The 24902-nt window shown below is 39.9% G+C and overlaps 2 protein-coding genes across 6 annotated transcripts; both read right to left on the bottom strand.

Moving 5' to 3' along the window:
* Positions 1-286: 286 nt before the first annotated feature.
* LOC113090793 (zinc finger and BTB domain-containing protein 12-like) lies at positions 287-9185 on the bottom strand. 4 transcript variants are annotated; one of them, XM_026256388.1, is made up of 4 exons: positions 8826-9185; positions 3790-4012; positions 2741-3013; positions 287-1911 (listed from the first exon to the last, which is right to left on the bottom strand). In XM_026256388.1, the coding sequence occupies exons 2-4, from the start codon at positions 3997-3999 to the stop codon at positions 901-903; spliced, it is 1494 nt and encodes a 497-aa protein (XP_026112173.1). In that variant the 5' UTR covers positions 4000-4012; positions 8826-9185; the 3' UTR covers positions 287-900. The 4 variants fall into 4 exon arrangements, with proteins under 4 accessions (XP_026112173.1, XP_026112176.1, XP_026112174.1 ...); XM_026256391.1 differs by having other exon boundaries at positions 2741-3010; XM_026256389.1 differs by having other exon boundaries at positions 8830-9185.
* A 3603-nt stretch (positions 9186-12788) lies between these two features.
* Positions 12789-24588, bottom strand: LOC113090789 (zinc finger and BTB domain-containing protein 17-like). 2 transcript variants are annotated; one of them, XM_026256382.1, is made up of 5 exons: positions 24319-24588; positions 23691-23913; positions 19180-19374; positions 15536-15727; positions 12789-15339 (listed from the first exon to the last, which is right to left on the bottom strand). In XM_026256382.1, exons 2-5 carry the CDS (start codon positions 23898-23900, stop codon positions 14332-14334), a joined length of 1605 nt encoding a protein of 534 aa, XP_026112167.1. In that variant the 5' UTR covers positions 23901-23913; positions 24319-24588; the 3' UTR covers positions 12789-14331. The 2 variants fall into 2 exon arrangements, with proteins under 2 accessions (XP_026112167.1, XP_026112168.1); XM_026256383.1 differs by having other exon boundaries at positions 19180-19371.
* Between the last annotated feature and the right edge of the window lie 314 nt (positions 24589-24902).

The raw sequence follows: 24902 nt of genomic DNA, 5'->3' as shown, positions 1-24902 counted from the left end.
TCCGATGAGATCTAAAACATTACTCATATGAATGACTATGGGGAAAAATATCAAAACAAACATTTTATTTTTTCAAATGTGAAAGAAACTGCAAAACTCAATATTTTAGCATTAAGAAAAAAAGTCTGATATATATCTTATATGGATCAGAGACATAAGCATTAATCTGAAAAAGCTTGCAACCAGACGAGCAAGAGGAGAAGAGTCTGAAGGTATTATGGGATATGGGAATAAGGGGTATGCTAGCAGTGTTAAGGAGACCAGTGAGAATGCAAGAGCGGAGAGAAGTTAGGAGCACAGGAGGGTGTTGTTAGTTTGCCAGACATAAAGGAAGAAAAAAAGGAGTTGTGGCCTATGGAGGGTGGTGGCTTTATATCTAAGGAACTGGAATCCACCAACATGACAGATTCCCCCCCTGACCATTGTCCCACCACCAAAAGATGTCCTGGGATTAAAGGGACAAAATATCTATGAAAGTCCACAGCTGGATCGAAGGATCTGACGGAGATACAGCATACAGTAATGCCCAACAGCTGTATATATAATAGTGGAGTCATTATTGTTTGGACCACATTGATTTTTATTGTTTGGACAATAACAGTTAAATATATTATTTAGTGTTTCACAGATGAAAGTCAGTTGAGAAAGTCGTAGGTTTGTAACGACAGGGTGAATAAATCATTACAGCATTTTCATTTTCGGGCAAACGATCCATAAATAACTGAATAAAAGCTCATTCTCTCCAGACTATAGAGCTCAACTGCATAGTTACTTCATATCAATTTCGAAGACATTTTTTACGGCTGTGCAAAATGAATATATAAAACAGTATTAAGAAAATAAATAAAGGGTAGATTTTTATTTTCATTCTAACACCCACTTTACCTATTTAAGTCGGATTTAAAACCCTAGGCCATTGTTTCGCTGCATCTCTATTTGGTTTTGGGGCATGGTCTTTCCGTGTTGCTCCATCAGGTGACGGCGCAGAGCAGACTTGTGGGCGAAGCTGACGTGGCAGTACGCACACACATACGGCCGCTCCCCACTGTGCACATTCATGTGGTCTAACAGTGTTGACTTCTGAGTGAAGGTCTTGTGGCACAGGGGGCAACAGTGGAGCTTGGAAACTCCACGGTGGACGATCATGTGGCGGTTGAGGATATTAAAGTGGTTGAAGTGCTTCCCGCAGCACGGACACATGTACAGTCGATGTGACACCAGGGAATGCATGGCTAAGTCCTGCATTGAGCAAACTGCCAGTCCGCACTGCTCACACACCACTGGTCCCGCCACGGAGGACGTGGATCCCACCACCGCCACAGACTCGTCAGCAGCTCCATGCTCATTTGTATGTGTCCCAACTCTCATTCCCTGTTCCCCGCTGGAGGCTTCCACACCAAAGTGTGCAGGACCTCCATCAGAGACGATCTCTTCTCCTTGTCCCTCTCCAGCCCTATACTCAACGAAGACCGAACCATCTGTGAGCTGATGATTGGACTTGAAATCAGCCTGAAAGTCCGCTCCAAAAGTACCTGTAGTCTCATCTGGCGTTGAGAGGCACTCCTGATAATCCTGATAGTTACCCAAGAGCTTGCGGTCTTTGAATATGTATCGTTTCCTGTGTTTAAAGCCTCTTCCTTTGCCTCCCCTGTGCTCTCCTTGCCGTCGTCTCCACATGCGGCCTGCCCCTCTGAGGTCGTTGCCTTTAGCTTGCCCCTCCATACTGGGCTCCTCTATACCTGCGTCCATCGGTTCGTGGTCATCTAACACGACAACAGCTTCTCGGTCTCCCTCCTCAGCACCAGAGGTCTTCTCGGGGGGTTGATGTTCATCGTTGATCTGCACCTGAATGATGTCACTCTCAGGCCCGTCCTCTCCCTCGAAGTGTCCAGATGCATCTGATCCTCTCACCTGTTATGGTAAAAACATAAATTGGTAAACTACAACGGAGCAAACTACCACGATAAGAGGTGATCTGATCCGTTGGGCTGTTAGAACAACACAGAAATCAGAAGTCGATTTGATGCATGACTGTTGGCAATGAGTCTTCACGTAAAATGCAAATAATCTGTGGTGCAAAATGGAAACTACAAATTAGGGTTGGATCTTGGATGATACATTGAATATTCATGATTCGCAATGATTTTACTGGTCGTATTGTGAATATTGCAACGATTCTAATGAAGTGTTCTTAAAAGAATGAAAAGTTTCCAAAAGAGCATGACACTAATTTCCAGATTCTTCATTGTCTCAAAACGTGACCGTTTGCAATCGATATGAGGCATTTTAACAGCATCTTGTTTTAAATGTCAAAGGCAAGCACAAAGTTTGGTAAGAATTCAGTGATCAAGAATTCAATGGCTACTCAAAAATGTATACAGAATGCATTTTTCTGGGACGCAATCATGGATAGCGTGTCATATTCGAGTGAACATCAGCAAGTATGACTAATACAACCACCAATACATACATTTGGTGAACTACAGTGATAGGGCTACCATTGTGAATGGGACTTCTCTATATTCCTCCAAGATTAAGATGTTTGATCAAATCTATTACCATTGTCTCCTTGAGCATTATTAGCATCTGAAGCTAATTAACAAATATTTACACAGTGTATGGTCAAATGACTGTCATCTTTGTGAGGGATGTTTGTGAGCCTGGAGCTCCTTTCCTGAACTGTGAGGATGCAGTGATGCTGTATAAGATCCCAGATAGAGCCCAATGAATGGGTACTTACACTGACAATCACCGGCATAGACAGACAGTCTTCTGAATTCACAGTCTGAATAGCCTTGTTTGAGGTTGAGACATTCCCAACTGGGCTGCCAGTCTGGGGCTGCATGTACTGGCTCAGGGCTCCTCTGCATTTCTCCACCACATGCTCCATCTGCAGGTAGCTGGCTGCCGTCAGGTAGTTCACGATCTCTTTGGCACTGAACTGAAGCATCCCTGTGTAACAGGACTGGAGGAGTTCACATACCACTGCTGAGCTGTGCAACATCGACACCTGCTGGATAGAGAGCATTTGTTGACAGAAACAAAACCCCTGATGTAAAATAAATAAAATACAAAAATCTGCAATTTCCTGCTTGCAAAAGTAAACTCTGATTTTTAAAACAACACCAAAAAGAACTGCATAAATTCAGACAACAAAGGAGCTTAAGCACTAAGAACCATAACAATAATGTTAACAACTATATCTGCATCCACACCATTCTGTACATTATAACTGCACGTTGCATTTATGTTGTCTGCCACTTTATATGCTCAAGATCTTAAAGTCGGATGGAAATTAATAGGCTGTTAATGTTTTTATTGTTCATCAGCTAGAAGAAAAATCAGCCTGAAAGTGATTGCAACAATACATTTCTGTGTTATTACAGCTGTGGTGTACACTTTCATATTCTTATAGAAATAGTAAGAACATTACAACTGTATTTAAATTTTTTTTTTTTTAATTATTATTATTTAAATAAAAAAAATCCCTATCTAACAACATCGGAGCTATTCAAAAAAAAAAAAAAAAAAAAGAAAAAAAAATTTCAACATGCAGCAGCTCACTTAACAATAATACAGTCATTTGATAAGTAAAATAGAACAGTGTGTCACGATTTTTACACAATTGTAAGTGGTAGATAAACCTGAAGTTGATGACACAACAATGTTTGTGCTGCAATGACTGTAATTTCTTCAAGATGTCCACATCAGATTTTATTTGACATAAATTTGACGGAACAAAGCCACGTGGATAATACAGAAGATTTCCCAAGAACGAAATGGCTTTACCTGTAGCTCTGATGAGGGGTTCATGAGAAACTGGTCCCTGAGAAACACAGAGCAAGCCGCCAGTACGACCTTGTGACCCCTGAACATGCGCCTGCCTCCCGCCACGATGGTGACATCACAGAAGTGCTGCTGCGTCCGCAGGAAGTTCATGTTACTCAGGGCAGTGTCTCCATGCGCAGGCAACCGGAAACTCACCACATCCACATCCATGCTTTCACTACAGCTAAAACGAACGAAAAAAGACAAAGAAAAAAATGAATTTTATTAATGAAGCATCAATGAATTTGGAATTTTTTACCTCAAAAGAATACAGTCACTGTTGAAAAGAGCGTAAATGTGCAGAAGATGCTGGAAAACCAAACAATATGCAATATGTTTGTTTACTGCTTAGTGCTGTGTTTCCCAAAAGCATTGTAAGCCACAGACTTACATGCTCAACTTTAGCTTCCTGAGCTTTTGAGAAACACAGCCCAGGACAAAGAAGGGACTCATGAACAACGATCACAAAATATAAACACAGCTGTGGAACAGAAACAACACACAGTTTAAAGAATTATTAATTGTCTAGTTATAAATGTATCGAGTTATTATTCTGCCTTGTGGATACATAACATTTTATGTAAAATACATTGGTCAGGGCAGGACAAACAAATAATGATAATCCCTCTCTTATTATTTTTGTTATTAACCCATTGCAGATTTTGAAAGGTGTGTGTAAACGTATAATAAAGCAGCAGCACATTTCTCCCTTGAATGAATGATGTGTGATCAGTGTTATTGTTTATATCAGTCTGGCACTGTAGCATCTTTTGTTTCAGACACTGTTTAACACACCGCCCCCTCAGTACAATACAAACACATCACTGATCTGATCTCGAGTGATTTAGCGAGGAGAAATCAACAATCCTCAAAACCAGAGTAACTTATATCAGGTTTATGGTGTCTAGAGATCAGTGTAGCTCATCCACATGACGAGACGAAACAGCAAACGGAAACAAACACTCGCGCTGATCTCGAGGAAAACACAAGATAAGTCTGCTGTCTTTATGTGTCTGATTTCGCTCATTCATCCCTTCTGCTCCGTGTGTTTCAAAACTATTTTAGCTAAGATTCGCAGAATGAAATGAAGTACGAAAACTTACCAGGAAATATTGATGATTATAAAATGATTTTCAGAATAAAAGCCCCGCCTGGATAACAATAAGCCGGGACCCCCGAGGTCGGTGGAAGGCAAGGGGCAAGGAACTCGACCGGAAGTTGAAGTCGGGTGGGGGCTGCCATCTTTTAGCAGAACTTCACTTGCGTTAGCATTCCCATTGACTCCCATTCATTTTGGCGTCACTTTGACAGCGAATAACTTTACATCTGAGGCGTTTAAAGACTCTGTTTGTCCATTATTTATTTCTAAAGATACACGACAATGTATAAAGTGCTCCATTACCTTCTATGTTACATTATGGCCCCGTATAAACAGTTTTTGTAAAAAATAGGCTAACGATTGCGTCATAACCACTCGGCTCTCTGTCGCATTACCGTACAGACAGGTGGAGAAGCTCGCAGGCAATTAACTAAATATGGCGTACTGGCGTTACATTTTAAAATACTATACAAAATAATTAATCAGAATACTTACTCCTGCTCACTCACGACAAAGAACTCCCCGCTTAAGCTCGACGTCTCTGCAAGATTAACGATGGCAGTTTTCACGCACAGCCACTTAGAAGATTTACATCTGGCAGACAGGTTGCTGACGTCGTCAAGCTTCGTTTGAGTCTGCGCGTCAGAAACGGAAGTGCTAAAAAACGCTAAAACTGGGCTTCATTTAGCTCAATTGAGTTCCAATGGGGTCGCTGTGTCCATTTCTTTTACTGTCTATGGTGGAAGGGGGGTCGTGGAAAATATTTAATTTTGAACGAGTGTATCGAAATACCTGCCGAATGGCCCCAGCTATCGGCTACGTGTTCTGAAGTTTATTAAATGTAAAGAGTCACTGGTTGACATGGCAACAGCAATGGCTCGTTCTTCTCTTGCTGATATCAGATCGAGGCACGCGGAGCTACATCGAGACGCTCACTTCCGCCCAGCCACTAATAAATAAAGGCCCCCATAAACTCAAAACGAAGTTCCTTTTCGGTCTTTTTTTTAGGGGTAAAACGAAATTCGAAATACGTGAGCAGCGGTATAGTGTTACTGAAAATCACGATCAAGTAAACTCGATAAGCAAGTAAGAACGAAGGAAAAAGAAGAAGAAAAAAAGCTAAATCCCACCATCCCGACCGCTATCAAATAGCACATCATAAAGAAGCACAAGTATTATACTTTGTGCATAAAGTATAAGATTTTAAGGCTTTGACATTGCTGGAAGAGGATATAGTATCCAAATAACACTTCAGGTCTTTACAAAAGATAAGAAATAGAGGTTTCACAGATAAAAATGTACTTATGGATACAAATAATTTAGCTAGGAAAATAAATAGATTTATTAGAAAATACTTGTCTTTTAAATTCTTGTGAGAGCTATAAAAACATAATAAGACATCCTTAAACACCATAGAAAAATTGTCTTAAGATACACACACCTACAAATGTACAGAATTTCTTCCGAAAGGTAGCAACATGGACACAATCCCAAAAAAAGATGACTTACAGACTCATCTTCAACTCCACAAAAGGAGCAGAGGGATCTATCTCAGGAAACTTTTTTTTTAAAGATAAAGTTTGACAGGGTAAAATTGGTGTAGTAACTTAAGATATCTCTTTAACCTTATTAGTAATCAAAAATTTGTTAGGAAGGAATTTTTCCAATGAGATATAACAGAAGTGATAGTAATTATGTCTTTCTGAAAGAGCTGTCTAATCTTTCTAATCCTGAGAGAGGGACTGGAAAAAAAGTAAAAAATTTCCTATTGTCCTTTTACAGGGACGTCCAAGAAATACAAGAAGGTAAAGAATCAACTGAGTTTTTGAACAGTGCACTTACTCCACTGGGGATGGCATCCATCACTATGGCAAAGTCACTGCTCCTCACACTGCTATTATATTCTGCCAGAGTGGACTGCAACTGCAATGTATCGTCTTTTGGACTACTGTTGTACTGCTCTTTGACACATCTGTAATAATTTCGTATGATTAAGTTACATGTGTCTATCGGTTACATTTTTCTTATAGTATACTTTATACACTCACTCTTTATTGTTTGATTTGTTCTTTATAAAAATAAAAAAATTCAATGCAATACGTTTTTTTATTGCACAGTTACATGATTTGTGGGTTTTAAGTCTGATTTTCTATTCAGTTTAATGTTCAGTTTATTGGCATAGTTTCTGTGTACATTTCCAGACAGCAACATAGTGTTGGCCCAGATCCGGCCCACATCTGGCCCACGTGAAATCCGAAATGGCTTGCTGTCTGGGTTGGGTCTGGGCTATATAAGTGTGGCTCAGATTTGGGGATTCTGGTTAACTAAAGGCTGAGAATTGGCACCAATAATTAAACCTGTTTTAGTCCAGTTCAGGGCCAGTTAAGGGCCGTAATTCTTTGTGGTACCTGGGCCGAGGGAAAAGTGATTGTTTGGCCCGGATCTGGTCCAGAAGATATTTGCTATTGTGGGAAGGGGTGACAGGTTTACCAATATTTAATTAAGAATTATGAATAAGAAAGCAAGAGACCATTTGAATTTAGAAGTTGTGAAACCAGAAGAATATTATTATTAAACCAATCAGAAACAAAAGTTATATTTTTGTATTGAATATCTTGAGTATTCCAAATAAAGCACGTTTGCAAATTAAGTGCCAGGCCAAAGGACCTGCTTATGGAAGTTTGATAATTTGATGGGCAATTTAGAAAAATGTTTAATTACATAAAAATAGAAAGGGGAGATCACCAGCTTTAGGAAAACTATGATTAAGAATAGTGTTCCATAAAGATTCAGAGTAATTCAAAAATTGTCTCAACCGATTTATCTTAAATGTATTATTTAAAGAAGCAAACTCCAGAAAATCAAGACCCCCCTGTTCTAAACAGTTTAAGACACCATGTTTTTTTTTATGCAATGTATTTTATGTTTCCATAAGAAGTCAAAAAGCATTCTATCAACCTCTACACAAATTAATTTGTTGACATGCAAAGAAAGAGCAGGGTAGGTCAATCTGGAAACACCATCTGCTTTGGCAAGGAGAGCTCTTCCTTGTAAAGACAAGTCTCTTTGGAACCAGGAACTCAACTTTTTTTTGGCTTTAGTGATTACTGGATCAAAGTTTAATTTACTTCTAGTATTATCAGCTTTACACGATAAGACCTAAATAGTTTACTTGGGATTTAACAGGAATATTGTATAAGAATTGGAGAGAACAAGACCTTATAGGAAGTTCACATTTATCTAAATTCAGAGATAGACCCGAAGCTTTAGAGAACACATAAATAAGTTCAAGAGCGACAGGGATCTGTAAGTCCTTTTTTTAAAACAGATGAATCCCTTGTAATTGATTATCTGATAAAAAAGTAGTAAGAAGTTGAGAGGCTATTAAGAACAAGTAAGGTGATACACGGCAGCCCTGCGAACTCCTCTAGACTCATTAAACCTTGGGGAAACTCCAGATTTAAGACTGAGCAGATGCCATTTTTAATATAAAGTCTGTACCATTTTGCTAAAGAAAATCACCAAAATCGAATTTATACAGGGATTGTAAAATCTCTCTTTTTCAATCTCTGGGATTACGGTTAATGTTACCTATGGTACAGTTTACTCACTTTGGTGTCTTAATTTTTTTTTTATATAAGAATGTAATGCCCCACAAGACAATACTTCTTTATCAATGAAACAATAATTTATTGAGCTAACTAATACATGGATCTAAAACCTAATGGACACACACACACACACTGAAGAGAATGATAACGGATTTGAATGAAGTCCCAGGAGTAATTATTTGTTAGATCGCACCAAGAAAAATCACAAAAGCACAGATGGGTCTCATCCTTACTGCTCAAGATCAATTTGCACCTAATTCAGCAAGAAATGAAGTCTGTTTGTTTACTTGCATTTGCTGAAAGCGGAGTTGGAGATTTGCCTCGTCTCAGGGAATCCCCGTGCCTCGGATTGGATGCAGATCTGACGTCTGGATGACGTCTTTTGGGAGAACCCTCCTGGTGATTGGTTGGTTGCCTGGTTACGTAGAACTTCGGAGAGTTTCGGATGGTTTCGCTGTCACGAAGTTTCAACGGAGTGGTTTTGAGTTCTGAATGGTAAGAACGCTAGCAGCGTTGGAGTTGGTAGTTCAAGCCATGGAGAAGAAGGAAGAGCAGCGCAGCGAGCCGCATTTACGTGACACGACACGATACTACACGATACGATACGATACGATACGATACGATACCCGACACAACCCTCGACAAGAGAAGACAAGACACCCTGAGTGAGTAAATTCAAGCATAGGGGTTTTATCGAAGCAGATTTGGTCCATCCCACGATGCGATCTTCCAATGGGATGCTGTTGCAGAGTTTAGACACGCCCCATATTATTTCTTGATTAAACACTTAACCATCATGGTACATCGTCATGTGAGATGACCTCCTTCGTGAAGCTTTTGTTAATAGCTTATTAAGTGTCATAATATGCACACAATACAGAATCTGGAGATTTCATTCGCTCCAAGTTTACGTAGGTAAATAACGTGAGCTTTCGTTCAATACTAAACTTTCCATATCTTACACACATTAATAGCACTAAATGTCAAAAGGTGTTATAAAAACCATATATAAAATATTGGTTAAAGTTGCACCGATTACCTCGTAGAAAGATTCTCAAGCTAGCAGGAATTAAGCAGAATCATGGGATGGGTCCTGTATTGGTTCTTTGTGTTGAGGTCAATTAATTATTTAGGATTCCTGTGACGTTTCCACGATCATGTGATGCTTCTGTATACACAGGGTGTTTGTATCTCGTGTAAAGAGTTAATTTCATCAACTCTTTTAATTGGAAAGCGACATGGCTGACAGGAAACCAACCCAGATGTTGAGGTCACATGTTTAGCTCAAGATTAGTTTTCTTGATTTTGCAACAGCCTTGTCCTCTGTTGTATGATCACATTATCACTTCACTTAATGTCAACATAGTTTTTTTTTTTTTTTTTAGCAGTTCTCCTTGACAGGAAATGGGTCCAGACAATCTAAGTATTGTTCCTCTTCAGCTAATCATTAACTTAGTTCAGATCTCAGATGGGATGAAGTAGGCTCTTATTCCTTCGGCAGAAGTAGCCGATACTGCATTTATTGGCGTGACTGTTCACGAGGTCCTACATATTGAATAGGTCCTAAATGAAAGCATTCAACGGAAAGTGGCTGTTGGGATCAATAATGACTATTACTGACTAGTATTACAGACCTGACCATTGTGTTACATGTATTGTTAGACCAAATTGCTTTTTGTGTGTGTGTGTTTTCAGTTGCCATGTGCTAGAAATATAATATTAATTGACAGCAACAATATTACAGTTGGGACAATTTTAATACGGCTTTGTTGCAACATACAGACACTAAACTTGCACTACAACAAAAATGACAAACACGTTTTCTTACTTTCCTCATCACGCAACAGTACTAATTCATGGACATTTTATTTTGTTTATATTAACATTTATCACTCTTACAAGCCACAGATATGCAAGACCTTCATTTGACATCCGTTATTGTCTTATCACTTGTAGTAAAAAGACTTTTATCCTGTAAAGAAACACAAAAAAATGAAGTATTTGTGCCTTTATGTGGTAGGCTAGTTCATCCAATAATTGGAAATTCTGTCATCTTTACAAATTAAGATATTGAGGTTTAAACAATATCATTAACTGCTTTTCCACCGTCAGGTTTAATGGTTCTAAGAACAGTAAGTAATGGTTACAGTTAGATACCCTCTTGAGCCGAACTGTGTTGGTCGAATCAGTGTAGTGACTTCACTACTCAGCATGGGTTACTTGTTTGTTGTCTGATTCTGGCTGCTAGTTTCTCTCTGTAGATTTGTATAACCAGCTTTGTTGTCAGCCCCACAGTGGGAAATGAAATCATATCCATACTGGCTGGGCCAGAGCAGCATGGAATGAAACAGTTAAGCAACAAGAATGGTTCGGCCTGACGGTGGAAAAGCATTTACCTGTTCAGACAAAATGTATTATTTTGTGTTTTTCAGAGGTTTAAAATGACATGAAGGTGAGTAAATAATATAATTTTCATTATAGGGTGAACTGTTGCTATGAGTGAGTATAAATTCATTCAGATCTCTCAGGCTCAAATGCTTTAGCAGTGTTCGGCTTGCACGTTGACAATTCTGAATCATTTTGCTGCAACAATACAGTTATTACATACCGATTACAAAGACATACAGTATTGTTCAAAATAATAGCAGTACAATGTGACTAACCAGAATAATCAAGGTTTTTCGTATATTTTTTTATTGCTACGTGGCAAACAAGTTACCAGTAGGTTCAGTAGATTCTCAGAAAACAAATGAGACCCAGCATTCATGATATGCACGCTCTTAAGGCTGTGCAGTTGGGCAATTAGTTGAATTAGTTGAAAGGGGTGTGTTCAAAAAAATAGCAGTGTGGCATTCAATCACTGAGGTCATCAATTTTGTGAAGAAACAGGTGTGAATCAGGTGGCCCCTATTTAAGGATGAAGCCAACACTTGTTGAACATGCATTTGAAAGCTGAGGAAAATGGGTCGTTCAAGACATTGTTCAGAAGAACAGCGTACTTTGATTAAAAAGTTGATTAGAGAGGGGAAAACCTATAAAGAGGTGCAAAAAATTATAGGCTGTTCAGCTAAAATGATCTCCAATGCCTTAAAATGGAGAGCAAAACCAGAGAGACGTGGAAGAAAACGGAAGACAACCATCAAAATGGATAGAAGAATAACCAGAATGGCAAAGGCTCAGCCAATGATCACCTCCAGGATGATCAAAGACAGTCTGGAGTTACCTGTAAGTACTGTGACAGTTAGAAGACGTCTGTGTGAAGCTAATCTATTTTCAAAAAATATTTTTTTTTAAAAAAAAGGCATGTGCAGAAGAGGTTACAATTTGCCAAAGAACACATCAACTGGCCTAAAGAGAAATGGAGGAACATTTTGTGGACTGATGAGAGTAAAATTGTTCTTTTTGGGTCCAAGGGCCACAGGCAGTTTGTGAGACGACCCCCAAACTCTGAATTCAAGCCACAGTACACAGTGAAGACAGTGAAGCATGGAGGTGCAAGCATCATGATATGGGCATGTTTCTCCTACTATGGTGTTGGGCCTATTTATCGCATACCAGGGATCATGGATCAGTTTGCATATGTTAAAATACTTGAAGAGGTCATGTTGCCCTATGCTGAAGAGGACATGCCCTTGAAATGGTTGTTTCAACAAGACAATGACCCAAAACACACTAGTAAACGGGCAAAGTCTTGGTTCCAAACCAACAAAATTAATGTTATGGAGTGGCCAGCCCAATCTCCAGACCTTAATCCAATTGAGAACTTGTGGGGTGATATCAAAAATGCTGTTTCTGAAGCAAAACCAAGAAATGTGAATGAATTGTGGAATGTTGTTAAAGAATCATGGAGTGGAATAACAGCTGAGAGGTGCCACAAGTTGGTTGACTCCATGCCACACAGATGTCAAGCAGTTTTAAAAAACTGTGGTCATACAACTAAATATTAGTTTAGTGATTCACAGGATTGCTAAATCCCAGAAAAAAAAAATGTTTGTACAAAATAGTTTTGAGTTTGTACAGTCAAAGGTAGACACTGCTATTTTTTTGAACACACCTCTTTCAACTAATTGCCCAATTGCACAGCCTTAAGAGCGTGCATATCATGAATGCTGGGTCTTGTTTGTTTTCTGACAATCTACTGAACCTACTGGTAACTTGTTTGCCACGTAGCAATAAAAAATATACTAAAAACCTTGATTATTCTGGTTAGTCACATTGTACTGCTATTATTTTGAACAATACTGTACATTTTCACCTAATGTGCACTTATAAATGGAGCACAATAAGCCAAGACATGTGTATTAAAGGTGCAATATAATACAAAAATCACTTTTATAAGGTGAACGTTTGAACAAAGTTGTGTGGCCGCAGTGTGTGAAGACAACCAGCCTATAATTGTAAATATCCACCCACTCACTGTTTTATAATCCCAATAAATCATAAACAGTCGGTCCACACAAGCAGTTTCAAAATTCTCACTACCATGACGTCATGCTCAGGGAAAGTCCCTCCCAGTTGTGATGCTTTCTGCCATATTATCATATGCCGCATTTCCACCGAAATTACCCGGAACATTTGTACCAGGAACTTTTTTCCCCCCACACCTGTTGCTTTCTGCGATTCCACTCGGTGTAAAGTACCGGGAAGATTAGGCAAATAGATTGGTGACGTAGGTCTGCGCGCATTTCTCAATACAAAGTACGCTGATTTTGGACGTGCCTCCTTGGTAGTTCAGACTCCGTGCATTTGACTCGGGAGTGTGATGTCCATGACGACGCAGGTCCGGTAATTCTGCAAACAGCAGTGTACTTGATTTTTTACCTGGAACTTTATTTAGTTCCTGGTTCCACCGGTGGAAACACACCAAGTACCAGGCCAAAGTCAATAGTTCTTGGGTAGTGGAAGTTCCTGCGGTGGAAACGTGGCAATATACACAACCCTGAGTGAGAAGCTGCGGTCCACCATTACTGTTCTCTTGCTGTAGTTGCTGGAGATGCAATGTCAGCACCAAAGAGCCATTAAAAGTGTTGTGTTTTGGGATGCACCAACAAACATAGGGGTCTCCATAGACTACTGGGGACATGGTGGTTAACTTTCATTTTCGAAGGAAATGTCACAGGAAAAAAAACTGAAAAGTCCTATACTTTTTTCTAACAATTTACACAGGTTTGCCTCACAAACAAGGGTCAGTTGTGCAAAGATTGCTTCTGAAAGAGGGATCGATACCAATGCTTTGTAACGCAAATGTCCAGACTCCAGCCAAAGTAAGAATTGCGTGTCATATTTTGTTTTCCAAAAGAGCTTCATGGCTCTCTGTAAGGCTAATGTTGCTAAAGCTACCATTGTCTCGGCTTGTTTGCACTAATGCCGCCTTCACATGCTACCAGAATGATCTTGAATAGGAATTTAGTAGTTAAAAATTGCATTTGGAAGCAATGTGAAGTCAGTAACGTGGTGACCACCAGTTAAACCGTAACATCGGTGGCATGCCTACAAGCATGAGCTCTTGAAGCTCCGCACTCGTCTGAAAAGGGAGGCGGGAGCCCCAGCTCATTTACATTTAAAGGGGACAAACACATATACAGCGTGTTTTGTCTCATAACCTAAAAGTGGCAATGAAAACAAGCTATAATTTTTTTTCTGTGGGGTATTTTGAGATAAAACTTCACACATACACCCTGGGGACATCAGAGAACAATTTAAAATATTGTATCAGTGCATTCTATGGCACCTTTAGGAAAGTAAATGGGGTTAATTCTGATTTCATTAACAGAGTAACATTTTAAATCTGATCTAAACCCCTTCCCCAACACCACCCTCATTGTTTCGCTGCATCTCCAGATAGTTTTGGGCCGTTGTCCTTCCATGTTGCTCTTTCAGGTGACGGCGTAAAGCAGGCTTATGGGCAAAGCTGACGTGGCAGTACGCACACACATGCGGCCGCTCCCCACTGTGCAGGTTCATGTGATCGCACAGTGTTGACTTCTGAGTGAAGGTCTTGTGGCACAGGGGGCAACAGTGGAGCTTGGAAACTCCACGGTGGACGATCATGTGGCGGTTGAGGTTACTGGAGTGGCTGAAGTGCTTCCCGCAGCATGGACACACATACAGCCGGTGAGTTGACAGGGAATGCATGGCTAAGTCCTGCGTTGTGGAAAATGCTAGTCCGCACTGCTCACACACCACTGGTCCCGCTACACAGGACGTGGATCCCACCACCGCCACAGACTCGTCAGCAGCTCCATGCTCATTTGTATGTGTCCTGACTCTCATTCCCTGTTCCCCGCTGGAAGCTTCCACACCAAAGTGTGCAGGACCTCCATCAGAGCCAATCTCTTCTCCAGGACTGTACTCAATGCGGACGGTACCATCTGCGAGATGCTGATTGGATAGGTAATCAGCCCCAAAGTCTGCTCCAAAATTACCCATCATTTCATCAGGGGTTGGAAATCGCCAAGCCTCCTGGTAGTTTCCCAAGAGCTTGCGGTCCTTGAAAGTGTATCGCTTCCTCTGTTTAAAGCCTCTTCCTCTGCCTCCCCTGTGCTCTCCGTGCCGTCGTCTCCACATGCGGCCTGCCCCTCTGTGGTCGTTGCCTTTAGCTTGCCCCTCCATACTGGGCTCCTCTATACTTGCGTCCATCGGTTCGTGGTCATTTAACATGACAACAGCTTCTCTGTCTTCCTCCTCAGCACCAGAGGTCTTCTCCGGGTCTTGCTGTTCATCGTTGATCTGCACCTGAAAGACGTCACTCTCAGGCCCGTCCTCTCCCTCAAAGTGTCCAGATGCATCGGATCCCCTTATCTGTTATGGAAAAAAAAAAAAAAATTGACAACTGAGCAAACTACCAAAATAAGTGCTGATATGACCCTCTTTGATTTGGGATGGTCAAACTGACAGCAATAATGTAGCAACCATGTTTGATGATTTTACTGGCGACATGAAATTAAGGAACATATTTTGGCACTTAGCATATGAAGCAAAACCAACATATATTTACACAGTGTACGGTCAAATGACTGTCATCTTTGTGAGGGATGTTGGATAGTTCGGCATCAGCAGCCTGGAGCTCCTTTCCTGAACTGTGAGGATGCAGTGATGCCGTATCAGAAGGGGATGAAATGGATCCCAACGAATGGGTACTTCCACTGACAATCACTGGCATAGACTGAGGATCTTCCGATTTCACAGTCTGAATAATTATAGGGAGAAACAGAGAGAAAGACAAGCAAAATGCAAGTAAGAATTGTATAGTTAAACTACTTTATTTGCATTATACTTGTTTATTGGCACAGTTCATCCAAAAATAAATATTCTGTCATCATTAAGGCCTTTTGCACCAAGGCAAGGCAAGTTTATTTATATAGCACATTTCGTATACAATGGTAATTCAAAGTGCTAAAAAATAGAACAAGCAATTTTAAAACTTTTAAAAGGATTAAAACGTTTACTTAAAATCAAATTTAAAAACAGTTTGAAAATGATTTTATATAATAAAAAAAAAAAATTGAAAATATAGTGCAATCAGTTCGGACATAGCACAGTGCTCATTCAATAAATGCACAACTAAACAGATGGGTTTTGAGTCTAGATTTAAATGTGACTAGCGTTTTAACACATCTGATATCTTCTGGAAGCTGATTCCAACTGCAGGCAGCACAGTAACTAAAGGCGGACTCCCCTTGTTTTGTGTGAACCCTTGGTATTTCTAACTGACTCGATCCTAGTGATCTGAGTGGTCTGTTAGGTTTATATTCAGTGAACATATCTGCAATATATTTCGGTCCCAGGTCATTTAGTGACTTATAAATGAGTAAAAGTACTTTAAAATCAATCCTACATGTAACTGGAAGCCAGTGTAAGGACCGGAGGACTGGTGTGATATTCTCAGATTTTCTGGTTCTAGTCAGAATCCTGGCAGCAGCGTTCTGGATGAGCTGCAGCTGTCTAATGGTCTTTTTGGAAAGGGCGGTGAGGAGCCCAACACAATAGTCCACCCTGCTGGTGATAAAGGCATGAACTAGTTTCTCCAAGTCTTGGCTAGAAACAAAACATCTAATTCTTGCAATGTTTTTTAAATGATAGTATGCTGATTTAGTTACTGCTTTGACATGACTACTGAAACTAAGATCTGTCTCCAGAATCACACCAAGATTCCTGACTTGATTTTTAGTTGTTTGACCCTTAGAGTCAAGGTATGCATTCACCAAGAGAACTTCATCTTTGTTTCCAAATGCAATGAATGACTTCAGTTTTTTTTTGTTTTTTTCTGGCACATCCAACTATTAATTTCATCAATGCATTGGCAGAGGGAGTCAATGGGGCTGTAGTCATTTGGAGATAAGGCTAGGTAAATCTTCAGCATAGCTGTGATAAGCAATTTGGTTCTCTCTCATTATTTGACTCAGTGGAAGCATTTACAGGCTAAACAAGAGCGGTGCAAGAATTGAGCCTTGTGAGAGAGTTTAGTCCCAGCATACACCAATTCCTCCATTTTCTGTGAGAAGCACAGAAGTGGAGATGCTGGAGAGAGGGATAATGTGTCTGGTGAGATGGGCTGTGTCTCTGGTGTTTCCAGTGGCTGTGATGTGTTGTCCTGGCTTCCCTGGCTGTTTTCCAGAAAGTCAGCCCTGGGTGCTGAATCTTGTAGCTGTTTTGATACATCACAGTCTGTCTGTGAGGAGCTCTGTGGGCATGGCTCAGCAGGGATAGTGTCCATGACCAGTACTTGTTTTGGCTGTATGGTGTTATCAGTGTCCTTGTGGGATATGTCAACCACGTGATGACTCGGACCTGGTGTGTGTGTGCTGAATGGATTAACACACTCTGCTGAAGGATGACGGAGGGAGAAGTAGATATTGTCCTTAAGCACTCTAGCACCAAGTTTGTTTGGGTGGAGGCCATCTGGTTTAAACAGTTGTCTATGGCCCCAGAAAAGATTGAAGTTGTCGATGAAATTCACTCCTTTTATATTGCAAGATCTTTGTAGCCATGTGTTCAGTCCAAGCATCCGTGAAAACATATTTGTTCCCCTTGCTGGGAAAAGTGGTCCACTGATGAACGACTGAACTTTGAGTCTTTGAAGTGTTTCAAAGAGTTCAATGAAGTCCTTCTTAAGGAGTTCTGACTGCTCTTTCCGAATATCATTCTTCCCCAGATGGATGATGATTCGATTTGCAGTTTTGTGCTTCATCAGAATGTTCTGAAGTTCCTTGTTCACATCAGAGACCGTTGCTTGAGGAAGGCAGCATGTTGTTGTAGTCCTGCTACGGATGTTTCTGATAACAGAGTCACCCACTATCAGATTCCTGGGCTCGGCTGCGCTCTGAGCTGAATGCCGCTGTCTGCTCGACCTTGAGCGCCTGTTAGTAGAGTTGTTAGCTGCTGGCTGATCCAATCCATGTTGAATCACATTTGGGGGTTCCTCATCCCCATTCATAAATGCTTGAAATCTGTTCTCAAGATGTATAGGGGGTGGTAGAATACCAGTTTTTACAAGTCTTGTCATAGTCGAATCTGGGGTAGAGGAAGCTATGGCAGCAATGCGAGAAACTCGTGACAATCTGATATCTCGTGTACCACAGGAACCTTTTCTTAGTACCAGAACTAATTGTGGAACCACCCACTTTTGGGCATCCTCACAACACAGGAACTGGGTGTGATTTTAGTACTGGACTGCCTTTTTCGACCAACCAAGAGCAGGGTCTAACCAGCACAACTGGTACTAACCATGATGTAAGTAGACACTGATTGGCCAGACGCATTTTGAAAACACCCTCACCCGCCATGATTTAAATCGCCGTTGTAGCGCAGTAAAAACATTCATAAAAACAGTCGGGTTTAACTGTTCATGAGGTAGATTGCCTGGGGGAAGAAACTGTTCTTGTGCCCGACTGTCCTGGTGTCTGCGGCTCTGATGCGCCGGCCAGATGGCAAAAGTTCTCAGTCCACTAGTCCCAGCTGTGACCAGAATGAAATTTAAGGCTTTGATGCTGGCTTTTAGGACTGCCACTTGAACTGCATCTCCCTACATCAATCTTGTTTCATCACAATGAGGCATAAAGTTGCCTTCCAAAACCTTCACCCTCTTTGCTCCTCTTTGGTGGAATGAGCCACCAACCTCCAACCAAACTACAGAGACCAAAGCTTCGGAAAGGTTTGTTTTTCACATCACTAGTACATCATCTATTACATTGCACAAGTGAGTGCATGTCTAAAAGCGAAGTGGAATGCAGCCTTTGTAACCATTAGTCCTTCATTAGCTTGTTCAGGTGTGTTTGGTTAGGGCTGGAGCGAAACACTGCAGGACAGAAGTTGGCTGCCACTGGATAAGACTATCACAACTTTCAGCTGAAGATACATTGCTCCCACAAACGCTTAACAACCTTCAACCAATGCACACACTGAAAATACTAGTTTTTTCTTTTCTACATTTATCCTCTGCTCTAGCTTGTTTCTGGATCTACTTTTCTAATAATAGAGTATAATATGAATATTGATGATTCTTTTTGAGTCTCTTTGAATAAAAGTGTTTGCTATGTGCATGTAATCAAAAGAGCATCCTGCAAAACGTCTCGTGAAGTGTTTCATTAAGAAGAAACAAGGTCTGCAATGGTGACCAGTGTTTGAGGTGGAGATACTCACAATGGGGCTGCGACTGCGGGGCTGCATGTACTGGCTCAGGGCCCCTCTGCATTTCTCCACCACATGCTCCATCTGCAGGTAGCTGGCTGCAGTCAGGTAGTTCACGATCTCTTTGGCACTGAACTGCAGCATCCCTGTGTAACAGGACTGGAGGAGTTCACATACCACTGCTGAGCTGTGCAACATCGACACCTGCTGGATAGAGAGCATTTGTTGACAATCAAAACAACAAATGGTTTTCAAAATTAATATTGCAACGGAAGTAGCAACAGATCATGTGTTGTGACGTAAATCAGAGCAGAACTGATTATTGAAGAAAGAAGAAAAATGTAGGGTGGGGACTTTGTTCTGTCAATCAGTTGTTGAGTGGATGGAGGCAGATCTAAATATGAGCTTTCGGTTCATAATAAAGGGGCAGAGGTTAAGGGAACTAAATGATTGGAGAAGTTTGGCATATGCTACCAGAGAGAAGCCTGTTGTTTCACTGGAAAATTGAGTTAAGACGTTTTGATTCAAAATGACAAGGTCAAAAAAGAAAAGAAAAGAGACGTTAAACATGGATGAATCATTCACAATAAGGTCAATAACACACATTTAAAGAATTTAATTTTCAATTTATGGAGACTTTAAATTTTGCCTCCACATCAAATGGAATTACATAAATAATGATTGATTTAAAACAGGTTTCCGGAACACTTCCCTGGTTTTAAACTGGCCTAATGCTACTGATTGAGTCAACATTGCATTTTTAGATAAAATAATATTTGATAGCACCTTCAAGTCAAATCCACACACACACACACACACACACTATATTGACCCTGGACCACAAAACAAGTCACAAGGGTCAATTTCTGGAAACTTTAGATTTATACATCATCTGTAGGCTGAAAAAATAATTTAGTAGAACCTGACAATATTTGGTCGAGATACAACTATTTGAAAGTCTGGAATTTGAGGGTGCAAGAAAAAAAATCTAAATATTGAGAAATTCACCAAAATGAAGTTCTAAACAATACATATTACTTATCAAAAATAGGGTTTTGATAAATTTATGGTAGGAAATTTACAAAATATCTTCACGGAACATGATCTTTACTTAATATCCTAATGATTTTTGACTGGTTTTGTGGTCCAGGGTCATACACACATATACATACATACATACACACACACACACATACATACATACATGCATACATATATATATATATATATATATTAGGGGTGTAACGGTTCACAAAATTCACGGTTCGGTTCGGTTCAATACACTGATGTCACGGTTCGGTTCGGTACGTTTTAGATACAGCAAAAAGAAAAAATTGGCAGATAAATTTCCTTGATTTTTTTAAAAATGTTTTATTTATTAAAACTAACAAAGTATGTGTTTTTTTTACATTGAACAATGATGGAGCTATTCTTTACCCATCTTCTATGGTGTTTTCTTAGCAGCATACTGTATAAAACAAAAATAGCTCCTTATAAAAATTTTTTTTAAAAATTAAATGTAATATTGTTGTAGTGGTTATGAACAAATACAAAGATGTAACTCTTTTTATATGGAACTCTATAACTCTTTATATTGAGTGTGTTTTTACTCAATTGGTTCTCTATTTGGGCTTATGTTTTTTGGAACAAAGCAGGAATTACGGTCTGTCTGAAATGGGCTCGTGAAGGAATATTGTAATGGGGCTCAATTACATTAAGCATGTTCTTAAAACCTGCGTTTTCCACTACAGAGTAAGGTCTCATATCCGCGGCTATAACGTAAATGCACCATTCGCTGCGGTGATGTCCGTATACGGAGCCCGGGACGTCACCTGTAGGAGAAAAAAAAGCAATCCGTGGCGACGGTTTTGCAATCCGTCCCCTCAGTTTATAAACCGTACTCACGAATTCATAAACTGTTCACTCGATTTAACAAATCGTGCCCACGGATTAACAAACCGTGCCCACGAATTTCCAATCCGTGCACTTAGATTTTGTAAACCGTACCCTCGGTTTTTGAATCCGTACCCACGAATTCATAATCCGTGCGCACGCTTTCGCAATCCGTTCCCTCGGATTTGTAAACCGTACTCACGGATTCATGCAGCAAACTCCTACGTGTTAACATACAGTTTTATTGAATATTATTATGTGGAATAGGTTTACAGCAAAGTGTCTTAAGTGATTCTCTATCAAGTGTAGTACGAGGTGGAATACAAAGATTTAATAAGAAAGATGCGCATTAAAATCTTGTTCAATTGCTGATAATCTATAATAGCACTTGATTATTATTGTGCAATAAACCTGGCATTGTGACTGACTCTGGAGTAATTTTTTCCTCTTTTGTAAGTTATTTTGGATAAAAGATTCTTATGCATAACCTGTTTATATATAATAATGATACAAATAAAAATAAAGTTATTTTTTATAATTTTAATTTGTAGGCTAAATAAATGAGTACAAGACAGTAAAAATATTTGTCATAAAATAATTTGTGAATTGCTTTATTTTTAAATAACCTTTGGACAGTTTTGGAAATGCTTGTGTACAATTCTTTCTTAACATGAAGACTTATTTTTGTGATTTTATTATACTAAGCTCCACCCACCTCACCCCACCTGCCGGAGTTAGATGCATGTTTCACTGTTAAGTGTAAAATGCGTGTCAGTTTTCAAATCCGAGGGAACGGATTGCGAAAGCGTGCGCACGGATTATGAATTCGTGGGTACGGATTCAAAAACCGAGGGTACGGTTTACACAATCTAAACGCACGGACTGGGAATTCGTGGGCACGGTTTGTTAATCCTGGGTACGATTTGTTAAACCGAGTGAACAGTTTATTAATTCATGAGCACGGTTTATAAACTGAGGGGACGGATTGCAAAACCGTCGCCACGGATTGATGTTTTTTCTCTCCTACAGGTGACGTGCGGGGCTCCGTACCGAGCCTTCAGCGCGTACTGAGTGAGCGAGCGCCTGACTGAGTAGCCTAACATAAACATATAAGATGGTGTTTTTTTTTCTTCGGGGGTGTCAGGGGCATTGCCTGTTACGTCGTTTGGGTTATTGGGCTACCTTGTTGAACGCATGACATTATATTTCACACACCTTTTTTATTTTCCAAATTTAATTAATTAGTCCAACGAACCGTTCGGTACATAATGCGTACCGCGTACCGAACCGAAAGCCTCGTACCGAACGGTTCAATACGAATACGCGTATCGTTACACCCCTAATATATATAAATATAGTGAATGTCGATCTACCATCTTCTCAGAGAAGCTAATACAACATAGCTACCCGACCTTGACAGAGATCAATGTTTGTCTATGTATGTGTGTTGTTATCGTTTCATGCAGGACCAGTTGCGACCAGTCTTCAGGGCATACCTGTCAAGTATCCCGTTTTGGCCGGGAAAGTCACGTATTTTACCCTTCTTTCCCGCCGTCCTCCCGTATTAGTATTTTCCCGTAAATCTCCCGTATTTTTTTTTTTACCTGCGTTATTAATAAAATAATAATAATAAAAACATTCCCAATCTGAGCTCTCTCACTAGTCTCGCGATTACTCCCACCTGTAGTAGCCTGTCGCGAGGGGTGTGTGAGGTCAGATGACATGAGTTATAACGTGGGAAAAACAACAACAACAAAAGAAAAAACAGAGACGGATGATGGATGCTACAATAGAGAGTGAAGGCACACCTGCCAAAAAACCAAAACCCATGTGTAAATACCGTGATAAATGGGACAGCGAATTTACTTTTTTTAAAGAATGCAAAGTCTGCAACAAATTGGTACAACAACTCACTAAAAGAGTAAAAGAAAAGTTATGTGAAATGAAAAGAAAAACTGTTAAAGAAAAGCAATATGAAATGAAAAGAATGTGTGGAATTAAAATAAAATGTAAATGTAAAGACATCAATGTTAAATTAACAGAAAATATGCAAATAAGCCTTTAAATAAATGCTCTTCATATATACCCTTTTGTGTTTTAATTTGGGCTATAACACCTGTCTTAAAATCAAAATGTAAGGGATACTGGAGCTTTGTTGGGGTGGTGGGACTGCTCGCAATGGGCGCTGGAAAATTTCCCTTATTTTCAAATCCAAAACTTGACAGGTATGCTTCAGGGGGATTCACAAACAGCACCTATGAGTAAAGACCATATGGGTATCTTCCGTCACCCTGGTGTCCGGGAGCAGATATAGGTCTTAAAAAAATAATGTGTCAAACAAAGGTCCATTTGTGCATAAGGTCCATTACATGGTGCAGTTCAATGTGATCCACTAAAGTTTATTATATTTTACATCATTTAAGGAGGAGGTAATCGGAAGTCACTGACACAGATAAAAACAAATGGGAAAATTAAAATGTATTATATCTTCTGGGTGATTGTGATACTATTTTATTAGATTTCATCCACTTAACACAAAAGGCAGACCATAACAACACAGAAGATCAAATGGTTTGCTTCTGATGATGCTGTAACTTATGTGATTTAACTTAATTCGAGAAGCCCCTCACCTGTAGCTCTGATGAGGGGTTCAGGAGAAACTGGTCCCTTAGAAACGCAGAGCAAGCCGCCAGTACGACCTTGTGACCCCTGAACATGCGCCTGCCTCCCGCCACGATGGTGACATCACAGAAGTGCTGCTGCGTCCGCAGGAAGTTCATGTTACTCAGGGCAGTGTCTCCATGCGCAGGCAAACGGAAACTCACCACATCCACATCCATGCTTTCACTACAGCTAAAACGAACAAAACACCCATTTATTTAAAAATGCAATACTAGATTAATACAAACAACAAATATCTACACTTAAAAGCCTAATGGAGTTTGTAACTCTAAATAACTTTCTGAATATTTCTGTTATTTTGACCTATTTATTGACACTGGAGGAAATTCACAAATTAACATAAGTCCATGAATATTCTCATAATGCCATGCATTTGACATTTAGAAGAATTCAGAGGCACAACTGTCCATAAAATGAGTATCTGTGTGATCATTGTCACTGCATGTTTATATCAGTGTTAAGCTCAAGTAGCTAGCACTGTAACATTAGCATCTTTTGTTTCAGACAGACTGTTTAACACACCGCCCTCAGTTCAATACAAACACAACACTAATCTGGTAAACAACATGAACTTACTTGAGTGATTTAGCGAGGAGAAATCAACAATCCTCAAAACCAGAGTAACTTATATCAGGTTTATGGTGTCTAGAGATCAGTGTAGCTCATCCACATCACGAGACGAAACAGCAAACGGAAACAAACACTCGCGCTGATCTCGAGGAAAACACAAGACAAGTCTGCTGTCTTTATGTGTCTGATTTCTGTCATTCAGAACATCGTTTTTCTGTTGTGCTCCCTGTGTTTCAAAACAATTTCAGCTTCGTCTTCTTCTTCGACTTTTTATGTTGGCTGGCAAACCAGCTTTAGGTGCATTTACCGCCACCTACTAGGGAGTGTGGCGCATTAACTAAAATATTAATAATAATTATAATAACTTTAGTAGTAATTTTTTAAATCCTGTTTGTAACTGTTTCTATAGTCATATATTTATTGAACAATTTCTGAAGTGAGATCTGATTTATTTCTATATGAAGAGCTTCTGTAAGTTGTAATCTCGTTGTCATATCCTTTACATTTTATTAAAATTTGTTCAACTGTTACAGGAAAATCACATGTATTGGGCCGGCCCAGGCTCTGTTGGTGCCCTAGGCGAGATTTTA

This window comes from Carassius auratus, unplaced genomic scaffold (assembly GCF_003368295.1).
Source record: "Carassius auratus strain Wakin unplaced genomic scaffold, ASM336829v1 scaf_tig00214021, whole genome shotgun sequence".
NCBI classification, from domain to species: domain Eukaryota; kingdom Metazoa; phylum Chordata; class Actinopteri; order Cypriniformes; family Cyprinidae; genus Carassius; species Carassius auratus.
Note: the sequence above shows the minus strand (reverse complement) of the source record. Positions and strands in the feature narration are given on the sequence as shown.

What these genes read in the sequence shown, in the direction of transcription:
- LOC113090793 (XM_026256388.1), bottom strand. Translation starts at nt 3,999, where the DNA reads ATGGATGTGGATGTGGTGAGTTTCCGGTTGCCTGCGCATGGAGACACT. An exon ending in ACCCCTCATCAGAGCTACAG is followed by an intron (nt 3,014 to 3,789) that starts GTAAAGCCATTT and finishes CTCTCTATCCAG; the next exon opens with CAGGTGTCGATGTTGCACAG. An exon ending in CTATGCCGGTGATTGTCAGT is followed by an intron (nt 1,912 to 2,740) that starts GTAAGTACCCAT and finishes TTACCATAACAG; the next exon opens with GTGAGAGGATCAGATGCATC.
- LOC113090789 (XM_026256382.1), bottom strand. Translation starts at nt 23,900, where the DNA reads ATGGATGTGGATGTGGTGAGTTTCCGTTTGCCTGCGCATGGAGACACT. An exon ending in ACCCCTCATCAGAGCTACAG is followed by an intron (nt 19,375 to 23,690) that starts GTGAGGGGCTTC and finishes CTCTCTATCCAG; the next exon opens with CAGGTGTCGATGTTGCACAG. An exon ending in GTCATTTGACCGTACACTGT is followed by an intron (nt 15,340 to 15,535) that starts GTAAATATATGT and finishes TTTCCATAACAG; the next exon opens with ATAAGGGGATCCGATGCATC.